Consider the following 18,001-nt stretch of genomic DNA (forward strand, 5'->3'; position numbering starts at 1 on the left):
ACCTTTGTTTCTTTGTTTATTTTGAATACACGCCCTCTAGTGGCAAAAAATTACATATTGTGCCTTTAAGCTACACAGCCCTTCAAGTGGAGTTGGAAATCTCGTTATTATGAGTTGCAAGCACATGAATGACCAAACAGCCGTATTTACAAGCGGAAAACTCAAAATTCACTGATATATGAGTGTCTGAGCTGTAATATTTTAAGGGCCGTGACAATTTGAAACATGGGGGAAACACTGATATATAATATAGTAAATATCATATATCTATTATCTATAATCAGGGATCAATGAACAGAAACCAAGTGTGAAGTGGAAGGTGTATGTTAAAACTTTCATTGTTTACTTCACATTTACTTGTGTGTACCATAATAACTGACAGAAATTAATATTTTCCATCATTTTGAATTCAGTTGCTTGGGTTTGTTCACAATATAATTCTTGGTTTTCTTTAGAATATGTGTCATATTAACAACCTGTTAGCTTAGCTGATTACCTATTAGCCTGTAGTGGGTGGTTGTTGGCCACATAAACTACAAAGTATTTGTTCATAGTACAAATATTCGGCTAGCCAGAGTAACATAAAGCTAAACTAATACAAAAACTTAAAAACCCTACTCAGTTAAGAGCCAAATATTGCTTAATACAATTACACAGTAACACACAGTTAAGTTATTTAGCAGAGGGACGACAACTGCATTCTGTAACCGAACTCACACCATTATATTTTCAGGACCCACAACCGTGTTTTCGGCAACGTCCTGATGTGTAAACAGAACTGTAATGAACAATTAGTTGTCTGTCGCCATACAAAGTGAATGCCTCACGCTACATGCGAATGTCTGTTGCATGTTTCTGTGAGGTGTTTCATTAACTAACAGAGACGCTGATATTAAATGCCACTGTCTTCTACCGCAGTGGTTACCAGCAGTTTTGTGGTCTGCACATGACTCAAATTCTCCTCTCTCCACTCGGTTCAATTAAGATCTTAAGGATGAACCCGCGCTTAGCTAGATTCATGTCCAATCAACTGTGAGAAAAAAATTGCAGTGTTATGGAAGTTGCTATAATTGTAAATATAGTTACAGATGATATTCACGGCTAGCGTAAGAACAAAAAATGAAATTCACAATAAGTGCAGTCACATTTATCGTTGCTTGGTGAAAATTCCCAGAAAAAAAAATCCAGTCATTTCCATTGGGATCCATTTAGGAATTTTGCGTGAGGACGAATTACGTTCCCCATGCAGATTTCACTCATGTTCAAGGTAGTCATGCAAATTCTCTGCACTGACCAACAGCAAAGTGCTTGGTTTGAAAGCACTTCACTCATTGCTACGCTATTGACAATGGGTAATTGACCTTTTTTGCCTGCAAAATTTAGACCTATCTAAAATATTGCCAGTTTGGCTGTACTCATTCTTACAGTAGCAACTGTTTGATTTAAGATTCAAGTAGATTTATTGACATGGTTGAAGGGTTTTATATTGCCAAAGCACTGGTACACTTTAAACTACAGACATATATTTACAGACAATTTCATGTGAATAGAACATTTTGAGAGTCACCTGTTGTAAAATACCTTTGTGAATCCCACACTGGGACTTCAATTTTCTTTAAACAACCTGTCCTTCATCTCTCATCTTCACATTAACTATAAAAGCAACACTACCAAGTTTAAATTTACAAAGCTTCTGACCAACAGTTTCCTGGCTCGGAAGAAACAACTCCCAGTTTAGCATGAAAAGACACATTCATCAACGCGTCAGTAAAGGCTCATGTTCCATGAGTTACAGTTCATTTACAGGAAAGGTAGCAGGGATACACACTTCAGCTGAGAGTTCAGAAATTATGTGCTGAAGCACTGCAATTCAATTTATTCTATAATCTAAAATAAGAGCTCAATGATGCATTTCACCCATCTCCGGCATTCAGCTTTTGTGAGGATGAAACTCATGCCCACAGGCTGCGATAATGCCATTCTGTCTCTCATACCCAAATAAAGTGCCCTCCACAAAGAGCAGAGAGCATGACTGACGCAAACTTACTGAAAAAGACATGAAGTCTGCTCTCAGAAAGCCTGTGTGCGAATTCAGCTTCACAAAAGCTGCATCACTGTACACTATAGTGCGTAATCACGCTGTTGTTTGCGGATAAAACATCACAAGTCAATGTCTATTCTTATCTGAGAGAGAGACAGAGAAAGTGAATCATGCTCATTGGAGTGGATAGTTTTACTTGTTTTGTCAGGAATTTTACGTCAAACATGTTGTGCATAACAAATGTAAATGTATGCATGCTGCTTTTTCTCTCACGGTGCATATTGTCGACTCTTTGCACTGTAAAAAAGGAGTTTGGCAAAACCGAACATAATTTCATTAACGGGTAAATTAAAACGAGAACTGACTTTAGGCCCCGATATACTTCAAGCAAAATCAAAGAATGAATCGGTATGATGTCAATTCGGACAAAATCAGGCCAAAACAATGTTTTGAGTTCAACTCTTTCGAACAAGTGAACTTTCTAAAGTAAACAGTCCCTCAGAGAGCAGCTCGGAAGAGAGGGGCGGGGTCAGCAGAGCTCAATAACATTTAAAGGAAAATGCAACAAAACGGTTTGCTCTGAAAAAAGCTGTTTTTGACAGGATAAAAAAGGTGTTTTTTACACTACCATTGAAAAATTTGAACCAAACTATGTTACAGACTTTTCATTAAGAGCCTAAAGAATCATATCAACTTGTGGAAAATGGGCATCCGATGACCCCTTTAAAACACCTTGATGATGGATTTGTTTCTTACAAAAAATTTTCACAAGATTACATTACTATACAGATTGTGTTAATTAATAGACTGGAGTCATGTGGAATACTTTTGAATTATTGTGATGTTTTATCAGCTGTTTGGATTCTCATTCTGACGGCACCCATTCATTGCATTGGTGGATCCACTGGTGAGCAAGTGATGTAATGCATTTCATTAAAATCTGTTTTGATGAAGAAACAAACTCTTCCACATTTTGGATGGCCTGATGGTGAGTACATTTTCATCATATTTCCTAATTTCTGTGTGAACTATTATATATTAATCTGCAGAATGTATTAATCTGTTATTATTGCATTCTCACAGGTAAAATATTGTTAACATGAAGTGAACTCCACAATCTTTGCTTCTGAAAATGAGAACAATTTGCACAGCAAAGACATTAAATGCCATAGTTTTAAATAGATGCACATGGACAACATCATTAAATAAAAAGATGAGCTCTTAACATCAACACACAGAAAATTAACAGTGATGACAAAACAACAACAGCATGAATAAAGCACCTAGAAACTAGAAACACACCTCCATCAGAGCGTGTTTATTTGTGAGGTAGTGGAAACTCTCATGTGCATGTTAAATACTGGCACTGTTGGTGAAAGAGAAAAAAGATAGATTGAGCGAAGGAGAGAAAGAGTTGGAGAAAGGGAAACTGAAATCGAAAGAGCTCTTGACCCCCTGCTATTGTCACACTACAGGACGTCAACTTTGATTTGAACATCCTTTGAACTTCTATTTCAAAGCATTTTAGCATCCAAGGACAGTGCCAAACCCTGACCCTTCTGAAAACACGCTGGAAGCAGATGAAACTCCAATGATACGCTTAATTTACATATTACACAGTCTGTCCAATAAAAACATTACTGTTACCGAGATGAATAGAGCGCATTATATTAGATGTTATCCATCAGGTCAACCTCCCATCAACCATCTAGCAACTATCAATAACACCCTTGCATCCACTATAATTAACCCCCTTGAAACTGCATAGCAATGTGCTAAAAACACTGCAATGTGCATCCACTTAACAACACCCTGGCAACCATGCAGAACATGTATTATGACGTTCCACAGACATGCACCATTCACATTTTCTTCAAAGATGTATAAATGCAGTTGCATCTGTTGCTGTTCCAGTGATTGTACTGAAAGGGAGATCACCTGTAATTTGTCCTGTGAAAAGGAGCAAAACATATCAATATGACAGCTTCCTAAATATACCCCCCCAAATAAATAAATAAATAACAGCAGTGATATATTTACGACAGTGCATTCCACCCACTTAACTGTAGGGGGCTCTAAAGTCGCAAAAATACACAAAGCTACATACAGTTGTTTTAAGAATTATTTACAGCATTATAGTATTTATTAATATCTTGAATTATCTGTGATATTTATATTTTAGTCATTTTATTTTGTGCTTTTGCAATTGTGTATGTTTTTTAAATATTTCTATTTAGATTTAATGTATTTTTATTTCAGTTTTTGTTTAGTAGGCTACTTCAAATTATTTTTTCATTTAGTTGCCAAGACAACATTTTTCATCTAATATTTAGATTTTTTTATTATTTGAACTTTACAATGGTGTCTCAAATAAATATTTCATGCCCATTTATTTAGCTATTTGATTGGTGGCCCTTTAAAAACATGATCAACCAACCATCTTACTGCAAGAAATTTTAAAGACAGTCTTTTATTAGCTTATATGCTAAATTAATGTTTTCCAGTTTACTGCATCACAACAGAAGAGTTAAACTGTTAAATTCAGGTCTTTAGAATATTTTTCATTAAAATACCCTTCATTAGTGAGTCAGTAAACAGGCATCCCATCCTATCCTCTCCACAGCACTCATTCAAGCTAACACACATCACACAGTGACATTATGTGAAGGAGTTTGCTGAGGGCCTCATCTACAGTAGGAAAACACAAACAGAATTTGAGAGACAGGCTTTATTGTTGACATATTTCATCAGTGAGCCACGAGACGGCTGAGCTGTAGCTGGGGTCTGCATCGCCCGTGACTTTTCCACTCCGAATGAGAAACATTTATGAGCTAATGTGTAATTAGATGTTACTATGTTCACAGAGCTCTGCCCTAGAGGAGCTACTGTTTGAATTCCCTGTGCCAGGAAACTTAGGGGCCATCAGTATGGCTTTGGGTTCTTGCAGTTAACTTTAAATAACTCTGTGTTCAGCCCGGCGGTGGAAAACGATACGGCTGGAGAAACTTACTCAGAACGCTCTCAAAGCCACTCTTTCATTTAGTATAATGTGATAAAATATGTAAATATGATTTCCCATATCACAAAGTTTATATATTAGAAATCCCCATATTCACATCTACAATACATACAAGTCATATTTCATCACGGAATTAGAAGATTATTATATATGTTTATCTGACATTATACATTATATAATTAAATTAAAAAAAAATCATATAGGTATAAATAGCAAAAAAAATAATACATTTTGCATAAAGAAAATGAAGTCTATTTTACATGACCATTAAAATAAAAGTACATTTTCACTCAAATTCTTGTTACGTTGAGGTAACTGGATTTTTTTTTAATTCCCATGTTTCTTAGTTGAGATTCTGATTTGATTTTAATTGCTGTAATGCAGTAATTCAATTTCTTTATGCAAAATGTAATTGCTTTTTTATTTATTTTTATTTTTTAAGTGTTTTCTATTTTAATATATTTGAAATAGTGATTTATTCCTGTGATCGTATAGCTGAATTTTCAGCATCATTACTCCAGTCTTCAGTGTCACATAATCCTTCAGAAATCATTCTAATATGCTGATTTGCTGTTTAGGAAAAATAAATCGTATTATTATCAACGTTGTGCTGCCTAATAGTTTTGTGGAAAATAGATTTCATAATTCACGATTTTTTCATGATTCTTTGATGAATAGAAGATTCAAATGAACAGCATTTATTTGAAAAGTCTCTTGTAAAGACATTATTAATATCTTTACCTTAACTTTTGATTTAAATATTAATTTCTTTTAAAAAGTCTGATGCTAAATTTTTGAACAATAGTGAAGCCATGACATTTGCCCTTCCACAAATTTCAAACAAACAAAAAGTCTCGATAGTTTTTCAAGTGATTTGGTCTTACTAATAAATTGAACAGCTTTTCTCCTCTGGGGGAATTGAGAAGCCTTTATATGCCTTCTTTTTTCAAAAAACTCCCATACACCCATACAGAGTCCAGAGGAAACCTCTGGCACAACATCAAAGTTGAGCATGTGTCTGCTTCACTTCCTCCCCCTTCATCTCAGGGGGAGATCAGCACATGGAGCAGCGATGTGAGCGTAGTAATGAGATCCAGCCCCCTTTCACTTTTTGTTGTAAAACAAAGCCATAAAAAAACTTGTGCAGACTTGGCACTCGTCACGGATGCTTATAAGTACGGTGACATTGTGAGACATTTCAGCCAAACTGTAGCCGTAAAGCCCTTTACACACCTTTTCACCAACACATTTCCATAACCTTTCCAGCTGTTTGTGATCAGATTTTTAAAAATCATTTCATAGAGATTGCACTCAAATAGAGCAGCTGATGCAATATTTTCAAGCGAACTGCAACTAGAAAATGAATATTCACAATAGAAATTACTTTTCCAGACTCACCTCCCTGTTATTCCCCAAATCTTCCACAACCGTGGAAACATTGTCTGCACATCATTTTATTTTATCCTACACTATGGACGCTAACGTTTCACAAGAAGTTATTTGAGACTAAATTGGAGGATATGCTATTCTTCAGTCAGCTGTGGTTTGTTTCTTCTACAAAAGCTTTGTGTTGCTGGTCTTCTGGGCGGTTCTTGCGGGATTGGTAAACATTTGCGACTGCGGACCATGTAAACTTTGAGACGTGAGAGACGACACCAGATCTTGTAGACATTGTTTTATTTCAAGTGAATTTCGGCAAGCAATCATCAGATCAACATATAAAAACATCTGCACCATTTCTTGTCAAGCTTATGTCATGGCGCTTTAAAATAAATACTTCTCAAGAGGAAATAATACAGACATAATATGCAAAATCCAAACCAGACAAAAACAAAACGACCGGGCAAATGCCACAGAGGTGAAACATAAAAAGGGTCCATAAAACTTCAACATACAGCCCCCCGAAACTTATCGCCAAAAAGTCTTGTAGAAAACATCTGAAGTACTTTGTAAAATACAGAATCTTAGCAAAAAATGTCTTTTTTTTAATTTTTCCATGTTTTCTTAAAATCATTGCAAAATATTAGCTGGTATTGTTGCAAGATTAATGTGAAGAAGAATGTGCTTTTGCATTTATTTTATTAGTATTCACATATATAATAAGTATCAACAAAGTCCTCCACTGGTCTGTATGGAGCAATGGCAGCCATATTGCACAAGGCTCATCTTCCTCAGGCACATGGAAGAACTCTCTTCTCGTTCACATGCTGCTCAAACAGGCATGGGTAACCATGGCTACCAGCGCCGCTCATATACGACGCCCTCGCACTCGACGCGCTTTAGGGCGGCCGTCGCAAGTGCCCGCACCTTTCTATTCATCATCTGCCAGAGTAAGACAAATAACAGAAAGAACCAACTGAGCATGAGTCCAGAGTTCACATTCGAAATCACCCTCCGTTTATGACACAAACAGGTAGCTCACATTTATTTTTTCACATATTAAAAAAATTTGGTTCCTTTCGCTCGTCCGTCCGTCTCAACAAAACAAGCCCTCACACGCTGGTTAAGAATACAGGTTACAGTACAAAAAACTGGTCGGCGGCGTAGATCCTCACCAACACCCACAGATTGAATGTAAACAACCTCTCGCATGGCTTTCGATCCGAACCGGAGTGCATGAGCTTCAAAAACATCTCGTTTTCCATCGCACAGTAACAAAAAAGCTTTAGCACCTCGGAATCGGTCCTAATGTTGAAAAATATAACTTATCAAGTACTACAATGCACCAAACAAGTCTCGAACCGCTAGAGTGAGTTAAGCTACATTTAGTTCACAGCCGTTGTAGTTAGTTTACGTTAAACGAGTTAAACTGGAAAAAGTTCTGTTGAGTTTCTTTTCAAGGACCGATGCTGGGCGAAAATGTGTACACAAAAGGGTAAAAAGAGGGTTAGTGTATGTACGCCGAATGCCTGCCGTCGTATCGCAGAGCTCCGAAGAACATTCTCAAACTGCAAAGCTTACGAATAGCCTTTCACAATCCGCTTCAATCGTTTACTTGACATCTGTGAGAGAAATAACATAAATCACGCTTTAAAAATAACATTTAAATTAAAGTAAATGTTCTAGGCACTACTGAATGTCCAAAGGCATTGCTGTAGATTGAGGAAGAGAGTGTTGGAAAGCAAATCCAAAAGTGATGACTGCGAAACACTTCTACGTGGAGATACGGACCCCAGTTGAATAGCCAGACAGACGAGCTCTGAGTCTTTTGGCAGAGTTTCTGACAGTGAGAAGGGTCCACAAAGACGTACGTCAAGACAAATCTTCACTCGAACAGCCTCAGGCCATGATTTTTTGCAGGATCTCTATGGAAGCTTTGAGGAAGATGGAGTTGTCGCGAATGTAGTTCCTCTTCTTGATCTCCTCGTGCGAGATGAACTTGGGGTAGCCGAAGCCCAGCGTGCTCTCGTCCAGCGAGTTTCGGCTGCTGCACGGTTTCTGGAAGTTCTTCCAGTTGGGATCAGGGTTGAAGGTCTCCGTGATATGCTGAGGTTTGGACAGCGACGGGTCGCTCTGGTCCAAAATGGAGAAGGTGACCTTGTAGGAGAAGGGCCACTCCAGCAGGCTGTCATACTCGCCGGGCAGCACGCGGATGTAGATGGACAGATGCGAGCCTTCGCCGCTGCCGTTGCCATTCAGGAAGGCGGACACCTGGAGCTTGTAGCCGTAGCGGTGCGTGTAGAAGGGTGGGCTGAAGAACTCGTGGTTGTTGCGGAGTTTCGCCTCCTGCAGCTTGCGCGAGTAGTCGGTCAGTTTCCAGATGAGAACGCCGTCGTGACTCACCGACAGCTCTTCCATTTCACGTCTCAGCTCCATGATTTCCTGCCGCTGCCGTCCCACCAGATTACACATCATGGTCAGGTGGGACTTTGTGCTCTCTTCCAGGTGTCGTCCAACTGCCATCTTTGGGCACTATAAACCAGAGCACAGAAGCATAGTGTGAATTTGCTTGCCGTTTTTATCTGCATGATGCTATTAGCATAACTATAGACCTTGATTATCATTATAGACATCATATTTAATTTGACACAAATCAATGTATCAGTGTAATAATTAAAAAATATAAATGTAAATAAATCCTTTTTTAACTGACAAATAAACAGACATATTTAAAACTTTTTTAAATTCATGTTTAAAAATGTAACGTAGATAATTTAAGAATATATAAATTGATAAATAATTTTGAAATGCAACATTTAAAAATATAAAACATTTCCAAATAACTTTTTATGTTTTTAAATAAACCATTTTAAATATGTCTGTTCATTTTATTTACTGTTATTATTTTACTGCTACATTTACCTAGATTGTTCAATGTATTAATGAAAAATAAAAATGTAAATAAATGAATAAATCACTTTTCAAATGGATATACAAACAGACATATTTAAAACAATTATTTAATATCTGTCAAATAATAAAATGTAGTCAAATGTAACAAATAAATTGATAAATAATTTTTAAATTCAACATTTAAAAAAATTAATTATTTAAAAAAATACCTTCTGATTATTAAATAAACCATTTTAATAATTTTATTATTAAATTTATTATCATTTATTTGTCAATTTGAAAAGTGATTCATTAATATTTTACTGTTTTTATAATTTTATAAAATTATTTTACTGTTACATTTAACTACATTTTTAAACATTAATTATATAAACAGTTGTCCTATGTCTATTTATTTGATAATTTAAAAAGTGATTTATAATTTATTTTATTGTTACATTTACTTACATTTTTCGATGTATTAGTTAAAAAGTAAAAATGTAAATAAATTAATGAAGTATTAATTATTTTACGAAGTTTTTAAACATGATGAATTTAACATGTTTAAAATGTTGATTTATTTGTTCATTTAAAAGTGACATTTTTATTATTTTTTAATATAATAAATTAATAATTTCTTTTATTTTTAAGTAGCACTGCTATTCCTCTAAACTCTCAGGTCTATACACTGCAAGTAAAGAAGACAAGAGACCGGAAACATGTCACATAAAGTTGTTGACAGTGCTGCCTGCAAAATGCATAAAACTTAGTTCCCCAAACTCCCTTGATCTCAAAAACTAGAAAAGATGAAATCTCATAGCAGACATCCTATCCTTAAAAATAGTTTTCTACTATAAGCTTCAAATAAATTTTTTACTGACACAGACACAATTTTTACAGGTGTGGAGGAAGGAAAACTGCATCGGGAGCAGGGGAATTCAGTGAAGTTACAGAACAGGACTCACTCTGTGTTTGCAGCCAGCCTCCTTGAAGGGGCAAAGGACCAGCGCGCTGCCACAGCTCTCCTTCACGTGGTTGGCCAGATCCTCACGTGCGATGTTCGGGGTGCCGCATTGATTAGGACACTGCACGGGAAAGCGAGGGCAGTGGTACTGGTGGTTCTGGGGGATGAAAGGCAACAGTCAGCATTGACGTGAATCTGTAGGTTGAGCTGTGATTTCTTGAGCAATAACAGCTTGAGCATCGAGGCGTGAGAACTAAAATATGCATGAATTCATGAAATCATCATGAGATCATCTATAAGAATCGCTGCGCTCGTGTTCCTGTAGCTCAACTGCTGGAGCGTGACACTAGCAACACCAAAGTCATGGGTTCAGTTCCCAGGAAACACATACTGATAAATATTTAGGCTTTGGATTAAAGCGTAAGTCAAATATTAGTCATAATATAGGAAATGATGCATCAAAAAGCACACGAAATGTGAATCCTGTGTATGAGGAAATTAAACCAGTTTCAAAACCTACGGGTGCCTACGAAGACAATATTTTAAGGTATCATAGGCGTTCACAACACGAAGGCTGTTCAAAGGTAGGCCACTTAATTATGCTCCCTCTTAAGATCTCTCGTTTTAACCAAATTGTAAGGCTATTGTATGCATACAAAGAAATACAATTGTGCTCATAATTAATTAAAATAAAGAAATGTAAACATAAATGATAAATGCAAACAAAAATATTTTGAAATTAATACTGAAGCGTGTCAATGAATTTAGTTCACTGTTAAAGCTGCACAATTTGGGGAAAAAATTGTGTTTTCGCAATTGCGAACTACACTTTTCAGGAAAAAAATTTGATTGTGGGGAAAAAAAAAAACCCTCCAGCTCCAATTTGGATCAAAATTTTGTGATAATATAATATTACTAAACAAAAAAAAAGTAACTCATTTATTAATAAAATATTATAATATTTCACTGTAAAATCAAAAAATACTTAAGAAAATGAATTTAATAATAATAATAATTATTATTTTATTTTACAGTACAACTCCAAAATTACAACAGTAATATTTTATGGCTCTCTTAATTTCTGCATTTTCAAACGTTAAACCATTGAGCTTTTATGTTGTCAAAATAAATAAATAAAAACTCAAAGAAATGTTACAGCTCCTCTTCTGTTAACAATGGTCAAGTTTGTAAGCGCTTTTTCTCATTACAAGTTTGGAAAAATGGTTTGTGCATGTTGCGTTTCCAAATGCCCGTTATAAGTGACCCAAACTTAGAGCAGATGCAAAGAGTTCATGCGGAGCAGCATTTACTGCGAACCGAGCTGCGCTGAGACACTGAAAACACAGGATCATGAGCTGCTCGCATGTAAACAAACACAGAGCCGTGTTTCACTCTGATTTATTTAAATAAATCGCAACAGTTGAGATCTAATAATCACATTGCAATCATGGTTTTATTTGGATTAATCTTGCAGCCCTATTCAGTGTAATTAAAAATAGCTTATTTAGCAAAATATGAGTGTTTTCTGCATTAGTAGGCTATCAATCTGTTAGCTTAGAGACATACTAACATCAGAATCCACTGAAATAAACAACAAGTCTAGTCTCTCTTGCAGAGCGCTTCAAATTGGTCACTTATGAGGTTCCATGACAGATGTAGCGAGGCAGCGCACTAGGCTTCGGAACAGAGCTGGTGTGTCCATTAGCCAGGCAGCTGAATCTCACAGTGTTTTCAGGATGTATACCTCTATATGTGTGAACGCAGGTGTTATAAAAAGAAGCTAGGCCAGCCCAAGCTGTGGTTGGCACCAAACCCAGAATTTAGTATGAAAGCCAGTGTTTATGTAGTCACAGGCCCACTGCCATCCCACCCTGTGCAGCCTCAAAACCCCTTTAATTCACAACTGAGCGGCTACTGTTCCATTCACACTCGGCGCTGGACGTGCGCATAGAAATATCAACAACCAACACTATTTGCATCCATTTTTCTGTCGTACAGATGCAGGGCCACAGCTGAAGTCAGAGCGCTGAATGATTTGGGTGTAGAGGTTTGCTGTGCCGTGTCACTCACCTGGATGGTGTCGTAGACGAACTCTTTGCCACAGTACTTGCAGGGCTGCGTGCGTTTGGGGCATTCTGTCATGGTGTGCTGGGATAATAGTCTCCTCATCATTCTTGCCCCACACTTGTTCTCGCAGTACACGCTCTCCTGCGGACAGATGCCCTGGTGGTTCTGAGGGACACGAAAGGAGATGGAGATGTCAGAGGAAAGAAACTAGATTTGCATTTCCTGAAGATAAAACTACTGCTTGCAAAGCAGGAAAAGAACAGCATTATAGTTTAGGTTCTGCATAACTGAATTAGCAGCATCAGATTTGCTTTGTTGTTGTTGTCCAAATCTTTTTTTTTTTGTCTACTGAACCATCAGCCATCATCCTGACACAGCCTTTACAGTGTAGAGGGGGCTATAGATTGTAAAATTATCGCCATCTATGCCTCTATGAAGAACCTCAAATATTCATGGAATCTCTTCATTGTGCAAAAGGTTCTTTATAGTGGAAAAATGTTCTTTAGATTATTAAAAAGTTCTTCACACTAAGAAAAATGATTCTTTTAAGAACTGTTTACTGGAATCTTCTGACTGGACGTAATCAAAGTCTGAAGGTTAAAGAAAAAAAAAATTGGAATCTGTGACCATCATTTACTATGCGATTTTCTATTAAATCTGTCAATTCTGACTGCCCAAAATCTGCAGACTGGCTCTGATTTTTGGCAACAAGCGTCAACTCGCCCAGACTGCAAATTAGGGCAAAAGTCATGTACTGTATTCCAGCTGTAACTAGAATGTTTGTGTAATATCATATTTGCCTCGCAAGCACTTTCATGACGTAAAAAGACCACTTGCTATAAAGCAGAAAATTCAAAATAAAATGGTTCTTTAATCATAAACTGCAACAATTTAGTGCAATTTTACAGCCTACCCACAAAACACAAAAGAAATATTCCCATAAAATGCAATAACAAGGCTTAATCATCTCTTTTATACATTGGGAGGTTTATATTATAAATATAGAAGTGCCACTATATTAGCAAACGAGCTTGATCTTGTGCTACTACAAGATCAAGCTGCCAATTTGCTAATAACGAATTCACACATTTCAGAATTGCACCACATGGAGAAGCACACAAGCCTCTTTCTTTGTGTAGAAATCCTTATTATAGAGCACAAACCGACAATAATCAAATAAGAAAGCTAATACTTCTTTGCTAATATGCTAATGCATCCAAAAGGCTAATATTCCAAACAATAGAGTGCTACAGGATGACGTTAACAGGTTCCCTCAACAAAAAGCCAATTAGATTTTTCCATTGGCAGAAAAGAAGCTCTTGTGTCCAACAAAAGTTTATGATTCTTACACATTTTGTTCATCAAGACAATCTTCAGAAATGAATACAACTTTTATAAGCGCCTAAATAAAATCACAAGGTGAAAGCTAGGCCGTGAAGGCTTCCAACAAACTTTCAGATTTTATTTAAAATCTACAAGATGGAAAGTTTCAGTTAGAATAGTTTGCAAGTGCGCGAGTATAAACATAATGAGTTGTGACAGCCAATGTTGTCCCATTTAGCCACTTGTTAGCAAATTAGCAAGTGTCTTTTTCAAGACACACAAAAGCTTAACATTTCACGTGGGGTATTACTGAATTTATTTTATAGCTAAAAAATAGAATAGTATTTATGTTGTAGAATAAAACATGAAAATATCTTGAGCTTGTGTTGAACACACCTTATTTCAGCATTTAACCAAAACCCCATTGACTTCAATGCTAATTCGTTTTGTGATTTAAAGACTCATTCCTGCAGCGCTCTATAACAACCTGTCTTGGACGTGATTTGACCGCAGTACCTCATAGGCCTCTCCTGTGAACTCGCTCCCACAGAACTCGCACTTGACCTTGCGTTTGGGACAGTCGTGCTGCAGGTGCTCGGGCAGGTCTCTGCGCGTCAGCTTGACGGAGCAGCGGTTGGGGCAGGGAATCACATTGAAGGCGCAGGTTGAGAAGTGGCTCTGGGAAAGAAACAGACAAGTATGCTTTGTAGTATATATTTATGGTGACATAGTTCCCGTTCTAGGCCAGATTTACCTAGTTCACCCAAAACAGTTGCTGGTACCCATTGACTTCCATAGTATTTCTTCCATACTGTGGAAGTCAATGGCTACCGTCAACTGTCTGGTTACCAGCATTCTTCAAAATATCGTCTTTTGTGCTCAACAGAAGAAAGTAAGTCATATAGGTTTTGGAACGACATGAGGGAGAGTAAATGACAAAATTTTAATTTTTGGGTGAACTATCCCTTCAAACAAATCACATAGAGAGACAACCATGCTAGCTAGCAGACAATTCTGCTATAGCTACATTGGAGTCTACTATTTTTAAAAAGCATCAGAGAAATGATAAAAGCTGAAAGCATCATTACCTGTAGCTGTTTCATCTGGCCGGTCCAGCGGCAGCCCTCTTCACTGTGAATACAGCGGATGGGCAGTGCCAGTATCTGCTGCTCCAGCTCAGGGTCAGGATAGATCTATAACACACCATAACACCAAGGACACATTAATCAACGCTGTCTCCTCTCTTCAAACACACTCATATATTAACCACTCAAGGACAGGACAGAGGTCTGGATTTAAACGTTCACTTATTAACTCAGACAGAGTATACGCTTATGGTTTCTCCCACGCTAAAAGCAGATTGTCTGGTGATATAATTACTGTAAAGTCACGTCATTCATAAAGATGGATGTGAGTGTTCAAGTACTCGGAAATGACAGCAATGATTGACCATAAAACATAATAATTGTGTAACTTGGTTGAGTTTTTCATAACATTTCACACCAAAATGTTTAATTGCATCATTTTCAGTGATATCTTGCAGTTCTGACAGACAATTTGAGTCAATACTGACAGTTGTCAATAGTAGTATAGTGTTCCAAATACATATATTTTTATGCAGATTTTGGGGTATTACATAGAAATTCTGCACATAAACCAAAATGCAAATTAATAATAATAGTAATAATATATATATTTTAAGTTAGATACATGTTCATGTTCAATACTGACACGGTGGGGGAAATTTACAAATAATGAATTGTTTCAATTGCTTTAGCACCTGATTCAGTATTAAAAATGATGCAAATTAGGTAATGATGCAAACACACCCACAAAACCTGTGATGAATGTTGTTTTCACAATGCAATTCCTGATATGGTTGGTTCTAAGTACTATACTGCAATCCACATACCTGAATTGTTTCTAAAACATCTAAATTCAACACATACATCTGGTTATAATGTTATAATACCATCAGTTAATCACAATTTGATGAACCACTGCAGCCATAATCAATAGAAAATGTACACAAACATCTCTTTTAAATTACATTTAATATGTAATCATCTATAATCAGCGTAATTTACATAGAAAGATGACCATCTGTCATATAGCCTATAAATTGATTTAATTTTTTTTAAAGTTTAAAATGCAGTAATTCATAGTCAGTTGCATGTTAATGCTTTTTATATTGTTAGTAAAAAAAAAAAAACGCAAAACCGTGAAAAAACTGTAAAATTAATTTTTGAAAGACTGGGAAAAAAATGTTTTGTTCAAAACACAAATACACTGCTGCACAATCAAATTCAATTGCACGGTGATGGATGATCTCAACTAGAGCCCCGTGAAACGAGTGCGTACACGTGAGTCTGTGTGTGTACGATAGATCCAGAGGCTACTGCATCTTCTCTTCATCCATAAAGTCTATGAAGGATGAGACGCTCCTCCATCCAATCAGCCCAAATCCCCTGCCTGCAAGATTTACATACTGTACACACAGATCTGCAGCGTTACGACAGCACTGCAGACGCGGCCGTTCGCCACCCATGTAGTCCCATATGGAGCCGTCCCCCTCGCCCTCCCAATCACACACATACAAATTCATTTTCATTGACAGATTTTCTGGCACACTAAGATAAACTCTCCCAACTGTGCCATCCTGCCTTACACACGACGGCTGAACATTTATGGAAGATTTGTAGATGAAAAAAAAACACAACAAATTATATAAAGAACTAAAAATACAACATCGCGTTTAAGCAGGCGATATAAAATTGGATGGTTGCAAGTTGGCGTCCCTACTTGACTGCAATGTCCAACTTTATCAGCGGCAGATCAGTGACTGCACTTCAACAATAACAAGAATAACAACTCATGCTGATCAGCTTTGCCACTGTTAATCATTGTCAATAATGGGGTTCCAAATACACATAATTTTATGCACATTTGTGACCCTGGACCACAAAACCAGTCTTAAGTCGCTGGGGTATATTTGTAGCAATAGCCAAAAATACATTGTATGGGTCAAAATTATTGATTTTTCTTTTATGCCAAAAATCATTAGGATATTAAGTAAAGATAATGTTCCATGAAGATATTTTTATAAATCTCCTACTGTAAACATATTGAAACTTATTTTTTGATTAGTAATATGCATTGCTAAGAACTTCATTTGGACAACTTTAAAGGCGATTTTCTCAATATTTTGATTTTTTGCACCGTCAGATTCCAGATATTCAAATAGTTGTATCTCGGCCAAATTTTGTCCTATCCAAACAAACCATACATCAATGGAAAGCTTATTTGTATAAATTATGTATAAATCTCAATTTAGAAAAATTGACCCTTAAGACTGGTTTTGTGGTCCAGGGTCATATTTTGGAATGTTGCATATAAATTCTGCATGGAAACACCTAAATGCAAACGCAATATTGTAATAATAAAATGTAAAAAAAAAAAACATTTATTCCATTTTATTTTGTATTCTATTCTATTTTGTGTCAGTTTTCTTATAAGTGGTGATATTATTATAATAATTCATTTAATATTTTTTTATATTATTCCTATGATGGTAAAACTGAATTTTCAGCATCATTACTCTCTCTATCATCATTCCTATGATTTTATATTATTCCTATGATGGTAAAACTGAATTTTCAGCATCATTACTCTAGTCTTCAGTGTCCTTCAGAAATCATTCTAATATGCTGATTTGCTGCTCAAGAAACATTTCTTATAATCATCGATATTGAAAACAGTTGTGCTGCTTCATATTTTTTGTGGAAACTGTGATGCATCAGGATTCTTTGAGAAATAGAAAGTTCAAAAGAACCAAATTTATTTTAAACAGAAATCTTTTGCAACATTATAAATGTCTTTACTGTCACTTTTGATCAATTTTAATGCATACTTTAATGCATAAAAGTATTAATTTTTTTCAAAATAGAAATTGTGCTAACCCACGAACTTTGTGCTAACCCACAAATTCTGACAGAGAAGGTGTATATACTAAATGAGACATGAGATGTCTCAAACAGGCAAAGACAGGTACTGAACAGCAGCCCTGCAGAGGTGGATGGGTAATCTGTGGGCGGCTGTCAGATCCTTAAAAATGACTGCTTGTGCAATAATTGTGTGTTTTCTGGACTCATGAGCATCAGAGCTCCTCCTGCGGCACTCCAGGATTTCCAGGATGAGTAGAGTTATCCCGCCGACTTCATGCAAATCACAGTTTCAACAGATTAGTGCGCTAAAGCTCTTTCCAACACAGAACAGGTTTAACTTTGTGCATGTGCTCTTACAGAAGCGTGTCAAA

General features: G+C 36.5%; 1 protein-coding gene across 1 annotated transcript in view; it reads right to left on the minus strand.

Moving 5' to 3' along the window:
* Positions 1-8,312: 8,312 nt before the first annotated feature.
* Positions 8,313-18,001, minus strand: part of LOC107727926 (TNF receptor-associated factor 4-like) — a 42,675-nt gene continuing 32,986 nt past the window's right edge. The window contains exons 3-7 of the mRNA XM_016537969.1: positions 14,775-14,879; positions 14,203-14,364; positions 12,367-12,528; positions 10,298-10,453; positions 8,313-8,972 (exon numbers count right to left, since the gene is read on the minus strand). Of these exons, the coding sequence (XP_016393455.1) occupies positions 8,340-8,972; positions 10,298-10,453; positions 12,367-12,528; positions 14,203-14,364; positions 14,775-14,879 (1,218 nt within the window). The 3' untranslated portion in view covers positions 8,313-8,339. The remainder of the gene's footprint in view (positions 8,973-10,297; positions 10,454-12,366; positions 12,529-14,202; positions 14,365-14,774; positions 14,880-18,001) is intronic.

This window comes from Sinocyclocheilus rhinocerous, unplaced genomic scaffold (assembly GCF_001515625.1).
Source record: "Sinocyclocheilus rhinocerous isolate Xijiao unplaced genomic scaffold, SAMN03320098_v1.1 scaffold877, whole genome shotgun sequence".
Lineage (NCBI taxonomy): Eukaryota > Metazoa > Chordata > Actinopteri > Cypriniformes > Cyprinidae > Sinocyclocheilus > Sinocyclocheilus rhinocerous.